This window comes from Phalangium opilio, unplaced genomic scaffold (assembly GCF_054372755.1).
Source record: "Phalangium opilio isolate 3A_F unplaced genomic scaffold, DU_Popi_V2 ptg000329l_1, whole genome shotgun sequence".
Lineage (NCBI taxonomy): Eukaryota > Metazoa > Arthropoda > Arachnida > Opiliones > Phalangiidae > Phalangium > Phalangium opilio.
In genome coordinates this window covers 5577345-5599132 of record NW_028324226.1, presented here as the reverse complement: position 1 = coordinate 5599132, position 21788 = coordinate 5577345, and the positions used below count along the sequence as shown (strand labels likewise).

Here is a 21788-nt window from a genome sequence, read left to right as displayed (position 1 = left end):
ACATAACTAATTAAAAGATTATTAATTTCTTTATTAACTTGCGTTAATCATTTCCTTCCTAACATAACTAATTAAAAGATTATTAATTTCTTTATTAACTTGCGTTAATCATTTCCTTCCTAACATAACTAATTAAAAGATTATTAATTTCTTTATCAACTTGCGTTAATTATTTCCTTCCTAACATAACTAATTAAAAGATTATTAATTTCTTTATTAACTTGCGTTAATCATTTCCTTCCTAACATAACTAATTAAAAGATTATTAATTTCTTTATCAACTTGCGTAAATCATTTCCTTCCTAACATAACTAATTAAAAGATTATTAATTTCTTTATTAACTTGCGTTAATCATTTCCTTCCTAACATAACTAATTAAAAGATTATTAATTTCTTTATTAACTTGCGTTAATCATTTCCTTCCTAACATAACTAATTAAAAGATTATTAATTTCTTTATCAACTTGCGTTAATTATTTCCTTCCTAACATAACTAATTAAAAGATTATTAATTTCTTTATCAACTTGCGTAAATCATTTCCTTCCTAACATAACTAATTAAAAGATTATTAATTTCTTTATCAACTTGCGTTAATCATTTCCTTCCTAACATAACTAATTAAAAGATTATTAATTTCTTTATTAACTTGCGTTAATCATTTCCTTCCTAACATAACTAATTAAAAGATTATTAATTTCTTTATTAACTTGCGTTAATCATTTCCTTCCTAACATAACTAATTAAAAGATTATTAATTTCTTTATCAACTTGCGTTAATCATTTCCTTCCTAACATAACTAATTAAAAGATTATTAATTTCTTTATCAACTTGCGTTAATCATTTCCTTCCTAACATAATTAATCAAAAGATTATTAATTTCTTTATCAACTTGCGTTAATCATTTCCATCTATTATTATTATTATTAGTTCCAAACCATTGTTTGTTGGATGGCTCACTAATAGTGGTTTTGTTCGAAACTGAGCTTCATTCATGAAATATTACATATAACCACAATTAATATAACTTGTTAAAAGTGTGTTTGAGTTAAATTATAAATATGTAAACTATTAATTAAGAAAATAAGGTTTGCTGTCAATACTTTCCAGAAAATCACCGTTAATGGCAATAGTATTTATTGTATTTAATAGTTTACAAGGTAAACAAACGTGGGTAGGATTGCACTATATCTATTTACATAAAATAACGGTCTTACCTGACTAATTAGACCATGGGGAGTTCAAATAAAATAGTTAAAAAAATATTGGCCCGCCGCAAGTTGGTCCAAAAAATTTTTGAAAATTTGAAAATTGCATGTACTTACCGCCATTAACACCGCTACGCGCGAAAACGCATTCTGCCCTCAATCTTGAAAAACTACTCGGGGGGGGGGGTAAATATAATATCAAGGACTCGCGACGGAAATCACGCAGCACACACTGCGGAAATATAGCTATGAAATTTTAAACACCCGCTGAAACATTTACAATTCTCATACCAGGATAGAAAAAAATTTAAAAAAATTTTAAAAAATTTTAAAAATAAACAACAATATTTTGCTAAATTGCGTAGATTATTTCGGAAGTAAATAAAGGTAAACAATAATATTTTGGAAAAGGCGTAATATTATTTGGGAAGTAAATGAAGATAAACCACAATATTTTGGAAAAGGCGTAATATTATTTGGGAAATGAATGAAGATAAACCACAATATTTTGGAAAAGGTATAATATTATTTGGGAAATGAATGAAGATAAACCACAATATTTTGGAAAAGGTATAATATTATTTGGGAAGTAAATGAAGATAAACCACAATATTTTGGAAAAGGCGTAATATTATTTGGGAAGTAAATGAAGATAAACCACAATATTTTGGAAAAGGCGTAACATTATTTGGGAAGTAAATGAAGATAAACCATAATATTTTGGAAAAGGCGTAACATTATTTGGGAAGTAAATGAAGATAAACCACAGTATTTTGGAAAAGGCGTAACATTATTTGAGAAGTAAATGAAGATAAACCACAATATTTTGGAAAAGGCGTAATGATAATTGGGAAGTAAATAAAGATAAACAATAATATTTTGGAAAAGGCGTAATGTTATTTGGGAAGTAAATGAAGATAAACAATAATATTTTGGAAAAGGCCTAATATTATTTTGGAAACTTAATAAATGTATTTTAACGCTAATTGCCACATTTTAAGCAATTTTTATATAATTTTCCAAATAAGTGACCTTTCCAAAATATGTTGTTTATCATCCCAAATAATGTTACGCCTTTTCCAAAATATGTTGTTTATCATCCCAAATAATGTTACGCCTTTTCCAAAATATTTTTGTTTATCTTCATTTACTTCCGAAATAATCTACGCAATTTAGCAAAATATCGTTGTTTATTTTTAAAATTAGAGCTTGCTTCAAATATTTTTCTATACATAAACCAACCAAGCCAAGTAATCTAACCTAACCTAAAACAAGTCAACTAATATAACGAAATCAATTCTTTTAGATATATTTTAGTTTTTATTTCGAAATTTTTCTTATTAACATGTATTTTTCTAAATTCACTCATCGTCGCTAAAAGTGTTTTCTTCCGTTTTGCCAGTTATTAAGAACGCGGCTTTGTTTTCGGGGTTCGACGAATTGAGCTCCAACTCTGAAACACCAATCTCTATTAACTCCAACCCTTTCCTTCCTGGTCCAGGGTAGCACAACTTGATATCGTCTAAAAACCGCCTGAAATTTATACCGGGTGGAAGCCAATTTTGATCCAAGTCCTTAAAAAACAAACACCGGTACCAATAACTAGCCATGTAGCTGTTTAGAGAACGATCGTTTCTGTACGATTTTATCGAGTCCTTAAGGTGGCGGTTCCGGTTCTCGATGTTGTTTGTGTGTGCAAGAGAATTTTGACTATTTACGAACTCATACTTGTGCATGACCTTAAGATGCTCCTGAAAGCCAAGCACGGTACAGTTCATGTACATGGGTGCTCCATCGGATACAATAATTGAACCTGGAGCGATGTACCTTGCCATTTGCGACCACAAAACTGCTCTAGACTTATTTTTTACTTTGAGGAAAAGGCCGTCTTTTGTGTCTCTGCAATATATTCCGAAAATGCAGATCGATTCCCCAGCTAGTTCAGCTCCTCGATTATATTTTCTCCGTGTTAAATAGGTCTCATCAATTTCAACGAATAGGCCTTTTCCACCGATCTGTACTAAATCCGCCCGGTTCGAAATGATAATTTCACATACTTCCCGACATAATGAAAAGTAATTCACGACAGTATGTGACGCTGAGCCACTGTGGCAAATTGCGTCAGACACACCAAACTTACAACACCATAAAAACACCAAAAAAAGATTATCTGTCACAGATAACCTTTGGTTATAAAACCAAGTGTTTTGGGTTGGATAGTGTGACTTAACGCACTCCTTCAGTAGGAAATCTGGCAATTTTCCTTTGGCTTTCTTTATGCTTTTACATTTTATTTTACGACTGCCATAGGCGGAACATTTGATTACATAACCAAAACGGCTTTGATTGTTTTTAATTCCGACCAAGTAACCATTTGGCGTACCGTCAGGTGAAGTATTACCACATTCACAAAGGAGTTTTCTTTCGTTAAATTCTTCAATACTTGGTACCAAACCCAAAGAAAAAACCAATTGTATAGCGTCCTTTTCTGATCTTGCTTTAAGACAATCGTTAATAGTGGGGAAAAACGCACCCCAGTTTCTAATCGAAGCATTTCCAAAAAAATATTCCAAATTTTCCAGATTTGGGTTCTCAAAATTTAAATTTTCCACATTCGGATTATCCAGATTTGAAGCTGCCATTTTAGTTAGGTTTCATTTATGAATAGGCTATATTCTTTTCGTAAAGTACGCCAAAAGCGTCTAATTCTATTTATAGGCTTCAATACTACAAACTTTCAATATTTCGAACACGTCAAAACCTGTTTCTTCAAGAACAAAGTGAGAAAACTAACCGCATCTAATGAATCTGTGATGATTAGGCCTAATACGTTTTGAACTATACGCGCCGAGCGAGCCGCCGCGTTCGCCCTCTAGCGGATTTTAGAAGAACAAATTGGCGGGAAAATGACCGCGTCTTTAAATGAAGCCATAGGGTTGTTGTGTAGTTACTTGTAAGAATTATTACTGAAATTCCCAGAAGGGGTGAAATTTTACCCATTTTCGAAGTTCTAGAATTCGTTGTATTAAAAGTAATGAATGAATTAACGCGCTTAAAGAGAAAAAGTAAGTTTTTAGACTTTATGTTATCTAATCCCAACACCCAAATTAAATGTACAAAACTCCTACGAGGTACAGTTAACCTCAAAAATGTGTGTGTGTGGAAGAAATTGCAAGTTAATTTAATTAACTTACAATATAAACATATTTATTTAATTTGAACACTTAAATAGATGGTAATATCAAAAACTTGCTTAGTTACAGAAGTTTCCCTGTTACACTATCCAGAGACTACGGTATTAACTTCGTTTGATTTACAAATACCTCTTACTTTAAAAATGTGTTTAGTTTTTATTATATTTTAGACTTTTCGACAAGTAGAATCCCTAAAATAATTTTTTTAAACCTTCTAATGCTTAAAAATGCGACGTAATTTATAATTGTAGCTCTTGCCATTTTTAAACTGCCTATCTACCATTCGCGAACTTCCCGCCAAGAGTTTTCAATTCAGTCCGCTAGAGGTGCTGCGTGTAAGTTAACCTCTCAATCCTCGGCGCGTATAACGGGGGCGGACATAATCAACTTTGAAGACCTGATTCACAAAGAATTTTAAACACGTGCTAAACAAATATCATTTTTGTTAAGCGCGTGATTTGAAACTTCAAGTTCAGTCGGAGTTTTCTGTAACGGGAAAGGCTTAGGCGTAAGAATACACAATGTTAAATTTTAATAGGAATGAAAGTAGTGGTACCATAAGTTTATAAGATATGTTCCATAAGTATGACACTAGCTATACTTCGTAATGCTAGAGGCTTACTGAGAGCTAGTTCGAGAACGACGCGAGAATTGACTACACTTGGTTTTGCAGTCCATCTTCCTATTTAGTCTGTACTAAGCCTTTGACAGCGCCTCACCAGGCGTCGCTTTACGAGAATCTATGACGTTTAACCTACGTCACTTCATGACAAGCTCTCATTAACCAGTGACACACTTATGGAACATATCTTATAAACTTATGGTGGTACTCAAATACGACTGAACAAGAGAATATTTTTAGTTACATTTTCTGTTCATCGATGGCGCCACGTACCATTCACCCTTTCATACATGCGAAGGGGGAGAAGAGAATTTCAGTCACAAAATCTCTCGAGTTTTGACTCGAGATAGTTTACTTGAGGTATATATATAATTCTAATATCTATGGAGTAAACATTAATGGCTGGCTAACCGCAGCTAGAGCTATAGGGATGCGAATTTTTGGTGATTTCAAATTTTCAAACGAAGTTTTGGCCCAGTTCCGGCGGACGAATATTTTTTTGACTATTTTGTTACGCCTTTTCCAAAATATTATTGTTTACCTTTATTTACTTCCGAAATAATCTACGCAATTTAGCAAAATATTGTTGTTTATTTTTAAAATTTTTTAAAATTTTTTTCTATCCTGGTATGAGAATTGTAAATGTTTCAGCGGGTGTTTAAAATTTCATAGCTATATTTCCGCAGTGTGTGCTGCGTGATTTCCGTCGCGAGTCCTTGTTATTATATTTACCCCCCCCCCCCCCGAGTAGTTTTTCAAGATTGAGGGCAGAATGCGTTTTCGCGCGTAGCGGTGTTAATGGCGGTAAGTACATGCAATTTTCAAATTTTCAAAAAATTTTTGGACCAACTTGCGGCGGGCCAATATTTTTTTAACTATTTTATTTGAACTCCCCATGGTCTAATTAGTCAGGTAAGACCATTATTTTATGTAAATAGATATAATGCAATTGTACCCAAACGTGTTACGTTGGTGAGGAATATGTGTATAAATCTTCTGTAGTGAGCGTTGTTTTTCATAAAGCATTACCAAATGAAACATTTTAATCATTTAGGTAGAATACAAGGTTTTAATTAATACAATGGAACCCTGATTTGAGTAAATAAATAACGGCATTTTTAACTATCACTACTGTTACCTATGCTTACGAAATAAATAAAGCATAAATTCATAGCATAATACAAAGCAGACTTCGAAGACAGAGCATATATGAGGAAACCAGGATGGGAAATAAGATTGACGGGCCTGGTGCACTATGGATATTGTTTTGACCAAGGCTTAGAGAAATTAATTCACCATGGCTGCGCACCACGATTAGAAGCATTAAAGGGGCTGAAGCGACCAAGGCTTAGCGCAATTTCACGGGTTTCACCGCCTTAAAAAAAGTGGCAAGTTTAGAAACAGATTGTGGGACAATAGAAAGGTGGAAAATTATGAAATTAGGCTTATATTAAAACTTGAAACCTACTTTATATTATATTTAAAATCTATCCATCAGCAAATCCTCAAAAAATATGAAAATGACAACGATAAAGGACCCACTCTCAAATTTTTTCCCCTTAAAAAAATGGCGACCACAAACGGGGTATTTGTCACGGCGGCAATATTAAAGCAGTCTTATCTCACTACCGATAGGGCATTTCAACCAAAAGGCATTAAGAAAAAACAATCGGATTAATATGACGCAACTAAACGCAAAAAAAGGCCAATTTTGGTCGCGCTGCAATTTTCTAGTAAATCAGTCTATCCATGCTTAAATAACGCAAATTGGGGTAATTTTGAAAATTTAAAATTAAACATACTTAAACTTAAAATTAATCAATGAAAGCTGGAAAGCACAAATACTAAATATGAGGCTTTCATTTGAAACCGTTTTCAAATCAAACAAACGTATAGTTATTTCATGACGGCTTCCACAAAAAGGCTATCTGTTAAATTTTTCCCATGTTATTTCTATGGAAAATTTCATGATTTTCATCAAAATATCGTAAAATTTTTATGGAAATGAAAACCACCCTTAGCAACTTTATTTTTGGATCTTTCCTATTTACGAGGCCGCCTTCGATAGTGGGATTTTTTTTAGTAGGATAGTAGTAAAAATAGTAGTATTTTTCCTAGATCAAAAAGCTAGACCGATGACGGAGAAAATGCTATGAACAGCTCAATTTGAATACTCATTAGGCATATTTCAGAAGCAACGTTTTCGTATGATTTTACTGTTTTAACAGTTTTTGATTATTTAACCTAATGTTCTCAGCGAAATTTCCCAAAAGAAATTCATTTTGTACTATTAATGCGCGCAAAATAACGAAACATATGTCACCAAAGTGAACTTCCCCACATCTTGGCCTCTCAACTAGGTGTCTATAGTCGCCCTATTGTAAGGCCACTCCTAATCTCGTCTGTCTCTACACGGAAATCAGTAAACCCCATCTCTACTGGTCTCTGAAGTAGGCCACTACTGACGCATAGTTGAGCGGCCAGTGTAATAGTCCATGGTTCCATTTTGCTTGTTCATTCTCTACTGGCCTCTCAAGTAGGCCACTACTGTAGCCTAGTTGAGCGGCCAGTGTAATAGTCCATGGTTCCACTTCGCTTGTTTATTCTCTACTGGCCTCTCAAGTAGGCCACTACTGACGCCTAGTTGAGAGGCCAGTGTAATAGTCCATGGTTCCACTTCGCTTGTTTATTCTCTACTGGCCTCTCAAGTAGGCCACTACTGACGCCTAGTTGAGAGGCCAGTGTAATAGTCCATGGTTCCACTTCGCTTGTTTGTTCTCTACTGGCCTCTCAAGTAGGCCACTACTGACGCCTAGTTGAGAGGCCAGTGTAATAGTCCATGGTTCCACTTCGCTTGTTTATTCTCTACTGGCCTCTCAAGTAGGCCACTACTGACGCCTAGTTGAGAGGCCAGTGTAATAGTCCATGGTTCCACTTCGCTTGTTTATTCTCTACTGGCCTCTCAAGTAGGCCACTACTGACGCCTAGTTGAGAGGCCAGTGTAATAGTCCATGGTTCCACTTCGCTTGTTTGTTCTCTACTGGCCTCTCAAGTAGGCCACTACTGACGCCTAGTTGAGAGGCCAGTGTAATAGTCCATGGTTCCATTTAGCTTGTTTATTCTCTACTGGCCTCTCAAGTAGGCCACTACTGACGCCTACTTGAGCGGCCAGTGTAATAGTCCATGGTTCCATTTAGCTTGTTTATTCTCTACTGGCCTCTCAAGTAGGCCACTACTGACGCCTAGTTGAGAGGCCAGTGTAATAGTCCATGGTTCCATTTAGCTTGTTTATTCTCTACTGGCCTCTCAAGTAGGCCACTACTGACGCCTAGTTGAGAGGCCAGTGTAATAGTCCATGATTCCATTTAGCTTGTTTATTCTCTACTGGCCTCTCAAGTAGGCCACTACTGACGCCTAGTTGAGAGGCCAGTGTAATAGTCCATGATTCCATTTAGCTTGTTTATTCTCTACTGGCCTCTCAAGTAGGCCACTACTGACGCCTAGTTGAGAGGCCAGTGTAATAGTCCATGGTTCCATTTAGCTTGTTTATTCTCTACTGGCCTCTCAAGTACGCCACTACTGACGCCTAGTTGAGAGGCCAGTGTAATAGTCCATGGTTCCATATAGCTTGTTTATTCTCTACTGGCCTCTCAAGTAGGCCACTACTGACGCCTAGTTGAGCGGCCAATGTAATAGTCCATGGTTCCATTTAGCTTGTTTATTCTCTACTGGCCTCTCAAGTAGGCCACTACTGACGCCTAGTTGAGAGGCCAGTGTAATAGTCCATGGTTCCATTTAGCTTGTTTATTCTCTACTGGCCTCTCAAGTAGGCCACTACTGACGCCTAGTTGAGAGGCCAGTGTAATAGTCCATGATTCCATTTAGCTTGTTTATTCTCTACTGGCCTCTCAAGTAGGCCACTACTGACGCCTAGTTGAGAGGCCAGTGTAATAGTCCATGATTCCATTTAGCTTGTTTATTCTCTACTGGCCTCTCAAGTAGGCCACTACTGACGCCTAGTTGAGAGGCCAGTGTAATAGTCCATGATTCCATTTAGCTTGTTTATTCTCTACTGGCCTCTCAAGTAGGCCACTACTGACGCCTAGTTGAGAGGCCAGTGTAATAGTCCATGGTTCCATTTAGCTTGTTTATTCTCTACTGGCCTCTCAAGTACGCCACTACTGACGCCTAGTTGAGAGGCCAGTGTAATAGTCCATGGTTCCATATAGCTTGTTTATTCTCTACTGGCCTCTCAAGTAGGCCACTACTGACGCCTAGTTGAGAGGCCAGTGTAATAGTCCATGATTCCATTTAGCTTGTTTATTCTCTACTGGCCTCTCAAGTAGGCCACTACTGACGCCTAGTTGAGAGGCCAGTGTAATAGTCCATGATTCCATTTAGCTTGTTTATTCTCTACTGGCCTCTCAAGTAGGCCACTACTGACGCCTAGTTGAGAGGCCAGTGTAATAGTCCATGATTCCATTTAGCTTGTTTATTCTCTACTGGCCTCTCAAGTAGGCCACTACTGACGCCAAGATGAGCGGCCTGACACTTAACCTAACCTAACCCAACCCAACCCAACCCAACCCAACCTAACCTAACCTAACCTAACCTAACCTAACCTAACCTAACCTAACCTAACCTAACCTAACCTAACCTAACCTAACCTAACCTAACCTAACCTAACCTAACCTAACCTAACCTAACCTAACCTAACCTAACCTAACCTAACCTAACCTAACCTAACCTAACCTAACCTAACCTAACCTAACCTAACCTAACCTAACCTAACCTAACCTAACCTAACCTAACCTAACCTAACCTAACCTAACCTAACCTAACCTAACCTAACCTAACCTAACCTAACCTAACCTAACCTAACCTAACCTAACCTAACCTAACCTAACCTAACCTAACCTAACCTAACCTAACCTAACCTATACTTATCTAGTTTGAACGTTAGGACATATCTGTACTGGCCTCGCAATTAGGCCACTTAGGACACCTAGTTTAAAGGCCAATGTGATGCTTCCATTTCGTTTTTAATATTTATTCACGAACGGCAAAGTAGCCGACGATAAAAACATAGATAAGAAACCCATGTATTGTCCCTAGTTTAATTTTGCGTGTTTATTCTCTACTGGCCTCTCAAGTAGGCCACTACAAACGCTTAGTTCAGAGGCGCGTGTAATTGTACACGGTTCCGTTTTGCATGTTTATTTTCTAATGGCCTCTCAAGTAGGCCACTACCAACACCTACTTGAGAGGCCCGACATGGAATTTCACCCGCCTCGCCTAAACCTAACCTAACCTAACCTGGTCTAATCTCGTTTGAACGTAAGGGCATATCTGTACTGACCTCGCAATTAGGTTAAAAGCCAATGTATTATTCCAACATTTCGTTTTGCATGTTCATTCTGTACTGGCCTCGCAATTAGAACACTTAAAACGCCTTGTTAAAAGGCCAGTGCATTACCCCATTTTATTTTTCCTGTTTATTCACGAAAGGCTAAGTATGCGCCTCTTTACACGGAAAAAGACAGTAATATAGCAATGTTTTGGAAAAGGCGGCAATTTATGATTAGTGAGAAATAATTTGGAAAAGGCGGCAATTTATGGTTGGTCAGCAATATTTTGGAAAAGGCGGCAATTTATGGTTAGTCAGTAATATTTCAAAAAGGCGGAAATTTATGGTTAGTCAGCAATATTTTGGAAAAGGCGGCAATTTATGGTTAGTCGGCACAATGTAGCAATTCATACTATTTTCTCCATCATAGGTTCCGCTTTTCCTCGTAGGGGGAATACTACTATTTTTACTACCATCCTACTAAAAATTTTACCACTATGGAAAACGGCCTCTTAAATAGGAATGACCCTTATTTTTTATAAGAAAAACTAATGGATGGATCTTTTTGAAATTTTAACCACATATTTAGGTCCCGAATTGTAGTTCTGTGGAATTTTTTCAAAGCAGTTAATACGATACAAAAAAAGTTATAACCAATCAAAAAACCATCCTTATACATTAAAGTCGGTATGAGGTCTTATCTAAGAGAGCTATCGCTCTCCTAGAATAATTTAAAATATTGTTTTTTTTTAATAAGGCCGAAATTTCTATACAGTTTAATTGAGTGTACACTTAATTGTGAAACTTCAAAAATTGATAGACCAAGGCTTAGGGTGAAATTCAGATTCAGTCTTCATAATAATAAACAAAATGGATGCTGTTGATGTTATGGAAGCTGAAGCCAGAGCCACTGCCGCAAAGCATGTCGTGAGTAAAGTTTAAATTTTAAAACGGGAGAAATTTTTAATTTTCACCAACATGTAGGCGATTATGCTTCAACGCCCAGATCAATTAGAAAAAGTTGAACAATATAAGAGGAAAGTCAGTCGCAAAAAAGCTTCAGTCGAAGCCATGTTAAAGACTACCATGCAATCTCAACTTGATGGTGTCAAAACTAGTCTAAATCATCTTCAAACTTCATTGCAAGATATCAAAGAGATAAAGCATAAGTATGTAGGGTGCATGGAATATATCAAATACTAGCTGTTACCCGCGGCGTCGCTCGCTTGTAATAAGAACTTCCATCAAAATGATATAAAGAATTAATGGGTAGATTTTACTGATGACTAATATTTTTGTAGCACCCTAGGAGCGAAGGCACTCGGTGTTGCCCGTCAGCCCGTCAGGATGCATTTTTTATTACTCTTCACGCGGACATTATTATAAGGGTTTTTAGGTTTTTGGCCGCCATTTAAAAAGATGGCAACAAATCGAACCCAAAAGACCATTCTGTCCGTCTATAGCTTAAAGGAAACCAGTGTACTAAATATTTGTGAAATCAGTTGAAACACGCGGACTATGTTGCATAGAGAAGTTTTTTTACATTTTTGGGCGCCATTTTTTAAGACGGCGGCGGATTGGAAAAATCTTTCTTAGTACGCGCCTACTACTTATGAGTAACGTTCCTGCAAATTTTCAGCCTTTTAGGGCAAGCGGTTTGGGCTGGGCGTTGATTATCAGTCAGTCAGTCAGTCAGTCAGGACTTTGATTTATATAGTCAAATATTAAAAGCCTCAGCAGCCCACTTTGCCAATCAGTAGCATCTATTGCCGTTCTTGCCATTTTGATGGTAGATGAGGATAAATTTTTAACCCTTATCCGACTGTCTATAGCCTTCAAGAAATTGAAGATTCATTCAAGTTGATACCTCGACTATCGGACAAATTACAAGATGTTAAGAAAGAAGCTATTAATCACAGCCAAGTACGTTAAAAACTATGCCTGGAGGTTCATGTTATTTACAGACTGATTCTGATATCTACTTTGCGACACACAGCATGTCACTGCAATTGAAAACTTGAAACACATATTTAACGTTCCTGGCAGTGTTCAAAAAACGCAGGCTTTCATTAATGAAGGAAAGCTTTTACACGCTCATCAAAGATTGTCAGATCTGGAAAATTCCAGGGACGAAATCTTGTTTGAGATGTCCAAGTTACCGCAACAAAGTCCGACTGACAGCCACGTAACTTTAATCCTTGATTAATAGAATGCTTAATAGTATTTAATGTCTTTTTCCGCACCAGACGCTCAAGTATTATTTCAGTGATGTTGAAAAACTGTCGGATAATCTTGGCAAGCAATTATGGCTTGTTTTACGTCGTACTTTGGATACTGTTAGAAAAGAACCCCAAGTTATTGTCACGGCACTTCGTATTATTGAGAGAGAAGAAACAGCTGATAAAATTGCTCTTGAACGTCAAAGAAATGTTGGATTTTTGGCGCCTGGAAGACCGAAACAATGGAAACGAAAAGCTTTTGAGGTTTTGAAAGATGCAGTCATGGAAAGGTAACTTTATAAATGATTTTTTTTTTGGTAATAAATATAGAGGTGCGCGAGTCCTGATTTGGGAGGAAAAACGGACTCGCGTAGGGGGAAAAACGGACTCGCGTAGGGGGAAAAACGGACTCGCGTAGGGGGAAAAACGGACTCGCGTAGGGGGGGGAAAACGGACTCACGTAGGGGGGAATAAACGGACTCGCGCAGGGGGGAATAAACGGACTCGCGCAGGGGGGAATAAACGGACTCGCGCAGGGGGGAATAAACGGACTCGCGCAGGGGGGAATAAACGGACTCGCACAGGGGGGAATAAACGGACTCGCGCAGGGGGGAATAAACGGACTCGCGCAGGGGGGAATAAACGGACTCGCGCAGGGGGGAATAAACGGACTCGCGCAGGGGGGAATAAACGGACTCGCGCAGGGGGGAATAAACGGACTCGCGCAGGGGGGAATAAACGGACTCGCGCAGGGGGGAATAAACGGACTCGCGCAGGGGGGAATAAACGGACTCGCGCAGGGGGGAATAAACGGACTCGCGCAGGGGGGAATAAACGGACTCGCGCAGGGGGGAATAAACGGACTCGCGCAGGGGGGAATAAACGGACTCGCGCAGGGGGGAATAAACGGACTCGCGCAGGGGGAAAAACGGACTCGCGCAGGGGGGAGAAAACGGACTCGCGTATGGGGGGAAAACGGACTCGCGTAGGGGAGGAAAAACCGGACTCGCGTAGGGGAGGAAAAACCGGACTCGCGTATGGGAGGAAAAACCGGACTCGCGTATGGGGATAAAAACCGGACTCGCGTAGGGGGGAGGAAAAAACGGACTCGCGTAGGGGGGGAGGAAAAAACGGACTCGCGTAGGGGGGGAGGAAAAAACGGACTCGCGTAGGGGGGAGGAAAAAACGGACTCGCGTAGGGGGGAGGAAAAAACGGACTCGCGTAGGGGGGAGGAAAAAACGGACTCGCGTAGGGGGGAGGAAAAAACGGACTCGCGTAGGGGGGAGGAAAAAACGGACTCGCGTAGGGGGGAGGAAAAAAACGGACTCGCGTAGGGGGGAGGAAAAAACGGACTCGCGTAGGGGGGAGCAAACGGACTCGCGTAGGGGAAAAAACCGGACTCGCGTAGTGTTACTATAGCTTTATGGAAAACTCGCGAATACCCACAAACTTCTAGAAAAACAGGTTGCACTACACAATCCTAGTAATAAACTAGTAAATTAACTTTAAATAATGTAGGATTGAAGGAAACCAATTGGAAGTTAGAGAAGAAAATAAAATGTGGCTCGTTCGACATTTGGAAATCAACCGCATGATTATTCTGGATGATCTTAAAGTACTCAAAGTTTTCTGTGTACCATGTTTTCCTCCATGGTATGACATTGTTAACCAATATGTCAAGATTTACCACAACTGTATTTCAAAACATGTAAGTATCTTTACAAAAATGATGACAAAATCTCATCAGGGAATTATCCCTAACGAGTTATTTCTAAAATTAGCTGCACAACATTGTCTTGAATGGGTTAGAAGGCAATGAATATATGACTCTATTAGCCTGGCTAAAAACATACAAGTATAATTAATTCTGAATCATTTTAATTCCGATTAAAAATTACTTTAATTCAAATTAAAACCATAGGAGCGAAGAGTTAATGGGACACCCTGATTTAGGAATAGACGTTAACAAGTTAGAGCCCTTGTTAGAAGAGAGCTTGGTTGAAAAATTAATTCAAAAGTAATTAACGGGAGTCTGAGAATGATCTTAAGTAATTAATAATTATTGGTTCTAAATTTGAGTTAAATTAATTAATTAAGATTCATGGATTATATGAGAACCAACTACGAAGAATGGATGAAAAATACTTTAGCTACCGAAGTGAAAGATTGGAGTAGAGACGCTGAACCAGAAGCGGATGGAAATGGCTACTTTCATACGTCACTTCCTGTTATTTTGATTCAAATGATTGATCAACACGTACTATTATTTTTTTTTGTTCTTTTACATAAATACTGATATTTATGATTGATTTTTTTTACTTTTTAGCAAAAACTTAATTAATTAATTAATTTGATTTAATTTTAGCTTCATCTGGCTCGCACTGTTAACCAAGATGTAGTTAACAGGGTGATGTTAGAGAGTTTACGTCAAGTTGTGTCATTTAGGAAAATGTATAGAGGTATTAATTAATTTTAGTCTAATTTTAACGGGGAAAAGTTCAAGTAACATAACATTATACCTTAAAAGAAAGACCTTTTATTCTAAATATTAAAAAAGATAAATTAACGATCTCTTATTACAATATGATAATTAGCATTTAATTAGTCTTAAAAACGTGGAATACTGCGCCAACCGCCATTGGTTTAGTGGAGTCTGTAAGCCCCTGTGGGATTGGTTGAATTCCCACTTTCTGAGAGAGAGGTAAGGGTAAGATAGGGCATAGCCCACTCGATCACGCATGTAAGAGGTTCGGTTTAGCAGACGCCACTAAGGCAATGGCGGATGGCGCAGTAGTCCTCGTTTTTTAAGACTAATTAAATGCTTATTATTTTGTAAATAATATAATTCCTTTTATATTTGGATAAGCGCCGTTCTTTTGAAGTATAATGTTATGTTAATTAATGCTTTCCTGTGAAAGGAAACGAAAATCCCATGAGAAAGGGGATGAAATAAGAATACGAGATTAGGTCGGTTTATCAATAGAGATATCTCAGTTGTGACGTTAGTGCCTAGGTTAAACGTCACAGGCTTAGCTTTGGCAGTGGGCGGCCATGTTTGGTACCGCTTTGGTTCTATGAGCAAATAGCATGGGTGACGTCACACCAAGGCGTCTGAGATAGCTCTATATGGAGTGGGCAAAGGGGTGAAAATATTCTCCATTAAACGTCATGCATCTGCTTAACCAATCTGATGCATTCCCCCATAAGCCTTCCACTCTGTAAAGTGAGTGTGACACCATTTTGGTGGAAAGGGGAGGAGCCCTATTAATCTACACCCCTCAGACCTCTTTCTAGTCTACTACCACGAACTTTCTCATGACGTCATACCCTCCTATCTCTTACCTCGGTTTTTGGGGACTATATTGGAGGTCGTCAGCTTAGGCCATACTATTTAGACTACAGATATTGACGTCACGCCCCCGTAGCTCCTCCCCTCTTAGTACCACTCTCTATAGGTACACTAGAATTGGGTTTTTTTTTTGTTTCCCTCGGCAACGTTAAAGGGACTGTAAACAGGGCATCGGTGGGTGGGTAAAAATGATTTGAAATACGTCAGAAGCACGTGACCGAGGAGAGGCGTGGTTCAAAGAAGCTTAGTTCGTTTTATTTCGAAAACTACCACTTCATGGAATTGGCGCTGCAATCTTGCAAAAAAACAAGGACTAAATGTCCAGTTCCACTCCATGAGGAGGCTTTGTATCTTGGCATTACGTGATGTCTGTGACGTATTTCAAATAATTTTTACCCACCCGCTGATGCCTTCTTTGCAGTCCCTTTAAAGGACTTAAAATTAAAACAATAGAACTGAAAACATTTTCCTTTTATAGACGCAATTAAAGACTATTCTTATAAACATTTTGAAGATCGAAGTGTCTGTAAATATTATACACATTACATGGTGCGTGTGCCCTAATCTTTTTGTTCCTGATTTAGAATTAAGTACTTAATGTTAAATACTTAAATAGGTGGCTGTAGCAAATAATTGTCAACAGTTTAAGGATATGTTTAAACAACTTTATAATCGTTATTGGAAATCTAGTAAAGATGATAATGAAGCGGAAAAAACCCACGAGATACTTCAATACCATTATGAAGACCTACGAATAGAAACGTAATAAAAAATTAATAAGTTCATAAGATATGTTCCACATAAGTTTGTCACTGGTAACTTAGAAACTGGAGCTTGTCATGAAGTGACGTAGGTCATAGATTCGAGGTAAAGCGACGCCTGCCTGGTGAGGCGCTGTTAAAGCAGGGTTCATACAAACCTGGAAAAATCAGGGAAATAAATAGTTGACAAAAACGTCAGGGAAAACTCAGGGAAATTTAGAATTTTTAGTAAAATTCAGGGAAATCAGGGAAATTTGCGTCAAACAGGGGCCGAGTAATTAAGCAAATTGTTCGTGAACATCCCCCCCCCCTCCATAGGATTAACATTACACTGAACTTTGGAGGCTCGTAACTCTGGTTCTACTAGAGATACGGCGATGCCCTTTGAGTATGTTATAGTCCTATTTATCCCCCATCCAACCATACTAAAAACGTACGGCTACGACAAACAGGGGCCGAGTAATTAAGCAAAATGTTCGTGAACACCTCCTCCATAGGATTAACATTACACTATACTTTGGGGCTCATAACTCTGGTTATATTAGAGATACGAGGATGTCCTTTGAGTATGTAATAGTCCTATTTGTCCCCCAGCCAACCATACTAAAAACTTAGGGCTACGACAAACAGGGGCCGAGTAATTAAGCAAAATGTTCGTGAATATTCCCACCATAGGATTAACATTACACTATACTTTGGAGGCTCATAACTCTGGTTCTACTAGAGATACGGGGATGTCCTTTGATTATGCAATAGTCCTATTTGCCCCCCCCCTCCCTCCTTCGTTAACATTTGCTCCATAGGATACTCCATGTACGGGGAAAAACCTGGAAAATTCAGGGAAGTATATGGGGAAAAACCTGGATATTTCAGGGAAATTTGTTTTCCAAAAGTTGGATGAACCCTGTAAAGGCTTAGTACAGACTAAATAGGAAGATGGAAGTCTGCAAAATTAACCGAGTGTAGGACTTCAATTCTCGCGTTGTCGTTCTCGAACTAGCTCGAGCTGTAAGTATCTCTAGCATTACCGAATACAAGACGTGTCATACTTATGGAACATATCTTATAAACTTATGGTACTAATTACACTTTTAATTAATGGCAGTAATAATAAGTAATAACGTATTTCAGATTAGGGTATCTACAAGATGAAGTATTTTTGGATTTGGATAAAGAGCTTGCCGATGCTTTAACGAGAAAATGGTAAACAATAGTCTTTTCTTTCATTATGTTATGTTATGTAATTAATTTTAATATTATTTCTAAATTAAAGGCAATTAACGGGTACAAATATGGTTGACACTATATGCGCGACTCTGGAGGATTATTGCCATGATTATACCCACTTGTGGCCCTGCAATTTCGATGACATCATGAAAGGAATTGAAAAACGCATTGCTAAGAGTTATATTCGTGCTCTGTTGCAAAGAAAAACCGCTTTCCGTAATTACGAAGAAAGGAAAGAGGTGGCTGATAAGTTTTCAAAGGAAGGAGAAGTTCTAAAGGCTCTTTTCATTAAGTTGAAATCCGTTGTTAAAGAAAAAGAAAAAGTGAGTTAGTTTTTTGACCTATTAAGTATTTTTTAAAGTTACTAATATAATGATTGGTTATGATGATTTTGGGAGGTTTAAAAGTTATAATTAACTGATAACAATACCTACCCAGTTATTAAAGGGAGGGTGAAGTGGAAAATCAAGTGATTTTTTTATCGATCCTTCTACTAATTATAAGACCAGTCTGCAAATAGTGAAACATTCAGGAAATACCAGCTCCGAATGATTTTAAAATTCAAATTAGGTTCACATTTTAAGGGTAATTTTAAATAAGCCCCTCCGACCAATCGCGTAACGCCCTGCATTTTTATTAACAAAATTCTCATGGCACGCATGCTCCGTGTTGAATGAAATTTATCACGAGATTTGATAAAATTTGCAGGCGACGTGACAATTGTGGCGCGAGACATGGAGCGTGCCACGAGAATTTTGTTAATAAAAAGGGAGGGCGTTACGCGATTGGTCAGAAGTCCTTATTTAAAATTATCCTTCAAATCTGAACCTAATTTGAATTTTAAAATCATTCGGAGCTGGTATTTCCTGAATGTTTCACTATGCAGACTGGTCTTAAAATTAGTAGAAGAATCGATAAAAAAATCACTTGATTTTCTACTTCACCCTCAAAATTTTCTAACATTAATTTAAAGGAAAAGCTCAGGAAACATAATATTATGTCTTAAAAGAACAGCCTTTTTCTAAATATAAAAGTAAAACTTACGCGCGTGATCGAGTGGGCTATGTCCCTCTCAGCCTGTGAAAATTCAACCAATCCTGTAGCAGTAAGTGGTTCGATTTAGCAGACGCCACTAAACTAATGGCAGCACATTAGTACTCGTGTTAACACTAATTAAATGCTAATTATTTTGTAATAAGAGATCATTTATTTTTCCTTTTACCCTATATTTAGAAAAAGGGTGTTCTTTTAAGGTTATGTTATGTTATCTGAAGTTTTCCTTTAAGCCCAAACTAACATATTGGCAAAATAGTGATATTGGTGACTGATAACAGTCTCAGATTGGACAGTGCCCATCATTGATTGTAATATTCAAATATATTTTTTTTTCCCCTTCAGAACCAGCAAAACACTTCACCTTTAGACGCATTCCCTCAACTTGCGGTGGTTTTGAAGCTTTATGACACAAATATGTTGTCCTTGGAAATATCGGTATGTTATTATAAATTTTTGGCTAACATCTTTGGTTGGCACAGTATAATGTTCAGGGTTCTTACAACTTTTGGAAAACCCATTTTCCAAAGTTTTGCAGGTTTTTTTTTTCCCCATATATTTCCCTGTGTTTTCCATTTTTTTTCCCATGTATTAGTTTTGCAGGCTTTTTTTTCCATATATTTCCCTGAGTTTAGCAGTTTTTTACCCCATATATTTCCCTAAGTTTGCCAGGTGTTATTCCCATATATTTTCCTGAGTTTTTACAGGTGCTATTCCCATATATTTACCTGGGTTTTTCCCATGTTTCCCCAAGTTTTTAGAGGTTTTTCTCCCATATAATTCCCTAAGTTTTTACAGGTTTTTCTCCCATATATTTCCCCGAGTTTTTACAGGTGTTATTCCCATATATTTACCTGAGTTTTTAGAGGTTTTTCTCCCATATATTTACCAGGTTTTTTCCCCCATATATTTCCCTGGGTTTTTACAGGTTTTTCTCCCATATAATTCCCTAAGTTTTTACAGGTTTTTTTCCCATACATTTCCCAGGTTTTTTTCCCTGAGTTTCTACCAGGGTTCATACAACTTTTGGAAAACAAATTTCCCTGAGATTTCCAGGTTTTTCCTGTATATGGAGTATCCTATTTAGCAAATGTTAACGAAGGAGGGGGGGGGGGATAAATAGGATTATAACATACTCAAAGGACATCCCCGTATCTCTAATATAACCAGAGTTATGAGCCTCCAAAGTATAGTGTAATGTTAATCCTATGGAGGGTATGTTCACGAGCATTTTGCTTAATTACTCGGCCCCTGTTTGACGCAAATTTCCTTGATTTCCCTGAATTTTACTAAAAATTCTAAATTTCCCTGAGTTTTCCTTGAGGTTTTTGTCAACTATTTATTTCCCTGATATTTCCAGGTTTTCCAGGTTTGTATGAACCCTGTCTACACGTTTTACTCCCATACATTTCCCTGAGTTTATCCAGGTTTTATTCCCACATATTTCCCCAAGTTTTCCAGGTGTGTATGAACCCTGATGTTATTATTCCCAATCCCTTCAAGTTCAATCATTGGATAATTAATTTAATCTTAGCAATCAATATCCCATTTATTCTTATAATGTTTTTTCTTTAGAGTTTGATTCACAGCTATCCTGACATATCAGATGACCAATTAATTGAACTCATTAACTTGAGAGGTGACTTGGGAAAATCTGATGCTAGACAGGTTTGTAAAAGGAAAGATATAAATTTGGTTGGGGGGATCATTGTTCTTATTTAACTAATTTTTATAGTTGGTCTCGGAGATGTTAGAAGGGGCCAAATCATCAGACATCAAAAATATAAAAAAAACAATATTTTCAGAGATTTATGTCGCTTAAAAGTAAATACAAATTTTTTTGGTTATTTTTTCTTATTTGAAATTGCATCATCGAGCATCAAAAACGATGACTTTAGTTTGTAGTTAAGTAAAATATATTTATAAGAGATTTATATAATATTAATATAATATAAAATAAAGGATACGACGCTTGGTACGTTTTTTGTACATTATTCTGTATCCACATTCTCGGCAACGAATAGGATCTCTTGGTTTTATTTCATTTTCTTGATGACATTCTGCAAATATTTATATTTAAACATTAGTCATGTCAAAATGACCTTAAGATTAAAAAGTGAGGGGTTAAAGGGCATAAATTATCAAATTTCAAATTACCTCCGCAAATATACACCATGGGTTGTCTTGGTGGTTCCTTGGATGTTGATGCATCCATTGTTCTGACCGAGGCTTAGTTCGTTATGCCTATTTAAACTAGATAAGGGGTATTTATTTAAACTGATAAAAGTTTTTTATGTTATTTTAAACGTACTTTTAAGCACGATGGTCAAAAATGACCCTTAACCTTAAAAAGAAAGAATGTAAACCTTTGATTCTCCTTTAACCTGTTTACTTGTGTTGTGTATTTTGTAATGTCTACTCGTTGCCTACGTTAATCAAGGCCTGTGCGCGGCGCCAATTTTTATTTTTATTTTGGCAATTTAAGTTGCCAAATTCTCTCACCTGAGGCGCCAATACATAGTTTACAGGCGTGGAGGATTCATACCATTTGCACAAGGAGACCTGGCAACTTAGAGTGTAAAATAGCAGACGATTTTACACTCTAAGTCGCTTGGTCTCCTTGTGTTAATGGTAGGAATCCTCCACGCCTGTAAACTATGCATAGCTGGACCTAAATAATTTGAAATGTTCATTTTCTCGCGCTTGGAATTTTAAATACTAATTTCGCGCGCGTTTCGGTCCCGCTATCAATGAAATCTCGCGCTAAAACAGGGAGAAAATAAGAAGTTTCGTTTCTTAAAAGTCCC

At 37.3% G+C, this 21788-nt stretch overlaps 2 protein-coding genes and 1 long non-coding RNA gene across 5 annotated transcripts; 1 reads left to right on the top strand and 2 right to left on the bottom strand.

Annotated features, from left to right (window-relative positions):
* Nucleotides 1-6049: 6049 nt before the first annotated feature.
* On the bottom strand, nucleotides 6050-7051 carry LOC149610503 (uncharacterized). The gene is made up of 2 exons (XR_016376505.1): nucleotides 6493-7051; nucleotides 6050-6399 (listed from the first exon to the last, which is right to left on the bottom strand). It is a non-coding gene; the product is annotated as an uncharacterized LOC149610503 (long non-coding RNA).
* A 4102-nt stretch (nucleotides 7052-11153) lies between these two features.
* Nucleotides 11154-20959, top strand: LOC149610502 (exocyst complex component 3-like). Its single transcript, XM_089859410.1, has 17 exons — nucleotides 11154-11298; nucleotides 11356-11540; nucleotides 12204-12294; nucleotides 12368-12556; nucleotides 12618-12880; nucleotides 14110-14299; nucleotides 14373-14446; nucleotides 14513-14608; nucleotides 14689-14848; nucleotides 14957-15050; nucleotides 16419-16489; nucleotides 16557-16702; nucleotides 17833-17904; nucleotides 17975-18251; nucleotides 19327-19419; nucleotides 20557-20649; nucleotides 20717-20959. Exons 1-17 carry the CDS (start codon nucleotides 11242-11244, stop codon nucleotides 20801-20803), a joined length of 2238 nt encoding a protein of 745 aa, XP_089715536.1. The 5' UTR covers nucleotides 11154-11241; the 3' UTR covers nucleotides 20804-20959.
* Nucleotides 20764-21477, bottom strand: LOC149610501 (DNA-directed RNA polymerases I, II, and III subunit RPABC4-like). 3 transcript variants are annotated; one of them, XM_089859436.1, is made up of 4 exons: nucleotides 21348-21477; nucleotides 21139-21234; nucleotides 20949-21041; nucleotides 20764-20873 (listed from the first exon to the last, which is right to left on the bottom strand). In XM_089859436.1, exons 2-4 carry the CDS (start codon nucleotides 21194-21196, stop codon nucleotides 20851-20853), a joined length of 174 nt encoding a protein of 57 aa, XP_089715562.1. In that variant the 5' UTR covers nucleotides 21197-21234; nucleotides 21348-21477; the 3' UTR covers nucleotides 20764-20850. The 3 variants fall into 3 exon arrangements, with proteins under 3 accessions (XP_089715562.1, XP_089715561.1, XP_089715560.1); XM_089859435.1 differs by having other exon boundaries at nucleotides 21293-21449; XM_089859434.1 differs by lacking the exon at nucleotides 21348-21477 and having other exon boundaries at nucleotides 21139-21286.
* Nucleotides 21478-21788: the final 311 nt, after the last annotated feature.

Coding starts and splice junctions, on each gene's coding strand:
- LOC149610501 (XM_089859436.1), bottom strand. CDS start 21,196: ATGGATGCATCAACATCCAAGGAACCACCAAGACAACCCATGGTGTAT. Junction 21,042..21,138: donor CATGGTGTATATTTGCGGAG/GTAATTTGAAAT, acceptor AAATATTTGCAG/AATGTCATCAAGAAAATGAA. Junction 20,874..20,948: donor CAAAAAACGTACCAAGCGTC/GTATCCTTTATT, acceptor TACAAACTAAAG/TCATCGTTTTTGATGCTCGA.
- LOC149610502 (XM_089859410.1), top strand. CDS start 11,242: ATGGATGCTGTTGATGTTATGGAAGCTGAAGCCAGAGCCACTGCCGCA. Junction 18,252..19,326: donor TTGTTAAAGAAAAAGAAAAA/GTGAGTTAGTTT, acceptor TTTCCCCTTCAG/AACCAGCAAAACACTTCACC. Junction 20,650..20,716: donor GAAAATCTGATGCTAGACAG/GTTTGTAAAAGG, acceptor TAATTTTTATAG/TTGGTCTCGGAGATGTTAGA.